Source organism: Metopolophium dirhodum, chromosome 1 (assembly GCF_019925205.1).
Source record: "Metopolophium dirhodum isolate CAU chromosome 1, ASM1992520v1, whole genome shotgun sequence".
NCBI classification, from domain to species: Eukaryota; Metazoa; Arthropoda; class Insecta; order Hemiptera; family Aphididae; genus Metopolophium; species Metopolophium dirhodum.
This window is the reverse complement of record NC_083560.1, coordinates 70,954,631-70,958,316: the sequence shown is the minus strand read 5'-3', so window position 1 is coordinate 70,958,316 and position 3,686 is coordinate 70,954,631. Positions and strand designations below refer to the sequence as shown.

Here is a 3,686-nt window from a genome sequence, read left to right as displayed (position 1 = left end):
GTATAATCATTAATATTTATAATTAATAATATAATACATAATATATTAAAATATGATGTATAATATAGTATAACTTGATATAGTATAATATTTTATTATAGTTGAACAACATCGGTGTGATTGTAAGCCATTGGAAACCTGTGATGTTCATTTTTAGTTATCAGTTTTTGAAAGGATGATGGTTTCACTTATATCCTCAATAATTTTAATCCTTGATGAAATCAAACTGTAAATCGTTGTAAAGCTGAAGCCAAGCAGACCACCAATGCCACAACTTCTAAGACCACCTGAAATATTTGCAGTTTATTTTAACTTAACAATTATAAAATATATATTTAAATTGAAACAAATAGACGAGTGATTATTGGACAATTATTGGACGTCAAAAAAAAAATAATAAATCAATCAATCAATACAAATATTAGTAGTAACAACTAAAAAAATTAAAATACAATATCAAACATAGTTATTTATATTATGTTATTATATAAAAAAATGAAAAAACGATATAAATCAAAATGTAATGAACTTATGAACTAGGTATCAATTATAATTGTTTGTATTCGAATTTTCTATACCTGATAAAATGTTCAAAATATTTTGTTTTGTTTTGAACTGCAGTAAACATGTTTAGAGACATTTTCAGTTTCCAATTCTATTAGACCTTTTTTTTCTATGAATGTCAATGAATTTATTTATTGGGTAAAAAAGCTGGAAAATTTAATACAAGGCTCCTACTATGTTGTTACAATGACATTTAAAATACATAGTAAGTACTTTTCTTAGCTCTTGTTTTATACCTTTTTTCATTTACAAAACATTAAAAAATTAAACTGTCTGATCTCCAATTTTTTAGACTATATTAACAATTTAACACCAGAAAATGTATTATATAATTAAGATACGTATTTAAAATGTATGTAAAAGTTATATTGCCTAAATAGTATAAATGTAAGATATAGCTACCAACATAGGTCGCACTTGGTTCTAAATGTTAGGATGGAGTTTGATTACAAATCATAAGATTGCCATCTCTTTATTTTTTCTGGGAGGGGGGGAGGGGTGCCCAAATGCCACCTATGCCTACCAATGCATCCATAATAATAAACTTAAAAAAACTGTATTAAAATTACAAAACTAATTAATTGAAAACTCACTTGTAGATCTATATAAAAGTCCTGTGCTTGTTCCAGCAATAATATTATTATAGATACTGTCTTTTTGGCCTCGAATCTTTTCTAGTATTATACCAAAAATACTATAGTATACCGCTAACGTTCCAAATTTATCTGACATATTAGATCCATGTTTTAAAACGCTATTCAACAACCTAAAAATCACATTTTATTACTTCTTAATAAGTACAATAATAATGTAAATAATTATTAATTACAGTTTATAAGAAGTATAGGTACCAATAAAATAACCGTAATAATATGACGTCTTACTGTGTTCTGTTATATGTACGAGTTTGTTTATCGCGCAATACGATTTTCATACCATTATGTACTCCACGTATAATACCAATTGTAGCGCCCATCGAGTACCATGTACCAATTTCAATAAAACACGTTTCAAAACGTCCCCGTTGCTTGGAACCAGCACCGTTTAGAAATATATACTCTGGCTGAGAAGGCTGAACTTGAGGGCCATATTTTAAATATGGCGATGGAACCAATACTTCTTTTTTATTATCTGTAATGACAGAAGTGTTTAAGATTAATTTTGTGTTTAAGGGGGGCGCAAATACAGGGGCTTAACCCCCTCCCCACCGAAAACTAAATACCTTTATCATTGTCTTTTGAATCCCACATTGTTGAAGCCGTTATGAGAATAATAACGAGAATTAAATAAAGAAATTCACAAACAACCGTTTTAAGTTTTCTCTTGTGTTTTGTTTTGTATAAAAACAATAGTAGTATTGCGACTATTGAGCGTACGGCGACCGCAGGGAAGATGCAGATACGAAGATACGAAGACAATCTATCCAGAAATGCTTTGTTGATTACACCGTACTACCAACAGCGCGCTATGAAAACTACGGTACACGCTCGATCTTACCCGGGTACAAAGATTGATCGTACTACCCACCACCGACGGTGAGCATTATATTTCCCCCTGTTGCGCCAACCGAGAGGTATGCATTCTTGAATGTTGGTGCGCAATAAAGTGGCGCCACCTAGTTGTTTACTGGGTTTGATCACGATTGACGATGAATATCAAAACATCCCAGGATACGTCCAACTATCCCGGGGGTGGAATATTAATATTTCGCTATAGAACCGGATTTCTGCAGGAAGAAAAATATTTTTTTATTTCGATTCGTGTAATCGGAAGATGTTTTATATACTTAGTTAGACAGCGGTCGATTAGTTGTGCATGGTCTTTACCCCTGGATAACTCTGCTGCTCGCTACCAAAACGGCCAACAGTGGGGTGCAAATGGTGATGATTTCGTGGGACAATTGCAGTACCCCGTCCTCCACACCGATCCTATCGATTTATCGATTGTTACCGGCCCACGCTCCGTGGTAATAACATGTACCTTACACTTATATACGGAATGTACAGGTAGGATGCGGGTAGGTGGTGCGGCCTTTCCTTGCTTGCCAGCAGTGAAGCCATTCCTCATGACCAAAAGTATTGTTATTAACACCTACATGGTTTACGGTAAACCCAAAAAATATTGTACAGTTCTTGTGCGTATGTCTAGAGTACTATGTACTACCTTGATCAATACTCTCACGCGTGAACCGGAACTACTACCTCGTTCCTCTTATTAGTATTAGGTCGATGGGTTTTTTCGTATCAAATAGAATATTTTGACTATTATTGTGAACTTAGATCATATTATACATAGTGCCTAAGTGTGCATTTTAAGGACATCTTTTCTTTTTATAATTAACGTGACACTGCCGCGTCGTTGGATACTAAGAATATTATATCTAGTGAGATGTGCATTGTGTAGTTATTAATTTAATAATAAAAAATGTATTCAAACAGCCCAATTTTTTTCCAGGCTTCCCGCCACCCTAGCCAGTCCACTCTTGATTAGTTTACTCATGGTGTAACCGGTTTGTGTTTATAAAAAATATTTTTAATCTACCTAGTTGAATATTTTCCACAAACCCAAACATTTTATTTAAACAATTAACATATACAAACAATATTAGAATTCATATCGTTGATTCTTATGGTGGAATTAATTTAGAATATAGTAGGTAATTGCATATAAGAGCTTAAAATATTTTAAAGAATTTAACAGCTCTATGGTGGTTAATAATATGAACAGTAACCTCAATAAAGTATTGGTTGAGCTTGAGACTTATAAAAATATTATCACACATTAGATTTGTTGTATAATTCATTATTTCACATGGTCAAATATCTTTTGAATTTCTATACAATTAATTATTTTAATAAAATATTTGATTTATAATATATTAACAAATTAAATAGCGATATGGTACACATAACTCTTGAGATAGTTGTGTACATGACAAAATAGTTAGTTTTGTCGGCAAATATACTGGTTTTGTTTCGGTTAGCCCTTCTTACCCTTCCCAGCCTTAGTCGTAATTCGCCTCATTTCAGTGGCTGTTAAATTACCCGGCCAATATACAGAAGTAGGTGAACCAGCCAATATACAGATGTGAACCAACTATAATGGACGGGATGTGGAGCATT

At 32.5% G+C, this 3,686-nt stretch overlaps 1 protein-coding gene across 1 annotated transcript; it reads right to left on the bottom strand.

Annotated features, from left to right (window-relative positions):
- Positions 1–1,930, bottom strand: LOC132937359 (mitochondrial import inner membrane translocase subunit Tim23-like). The gene is made up of 4 exons (XM_061004177.1): positions 1,787–1,930; positions 1,449–1,695; positions 1,158–1,330; positions 1–287 (listed from the first exon to the last, which is right to left on the bottom strand). Exons 1-4 carry the CDS (start codon positions 1,812–1,814, stop codon positions 154–156), a joined length of 582 nt encoding a protein of 193 aa, XP_060860160.1. The 5' UTR covers positions 1,815–1,930; the 3' UTR covers positions 1–153.
- Between the last annotated feature and the right edge of the window lie 1,756 nt (positions 1,931–3,686).

Coding starts and splice junctions, on each gene's coding strand:
- LOC132937359 (XM_061004177.1), bottom strand. CDS start 1,814: ATGTGGGATTCAAAAGACAATGATAAAG. Junction 1,696..1,786: donor TTCAAAAGACAATGATAAAG/GTATTTAGTTTT, acceptor CTGTCATTACAG/ATAATAAAAAAGAAGTATTG. Junction 288..1,157: donor ACTTTTATATAGATCTACAA/GTGAGTTTTCAA, acceptor CAAATATTTCAG/GTGGTCTTAGAAGTTGTGGC.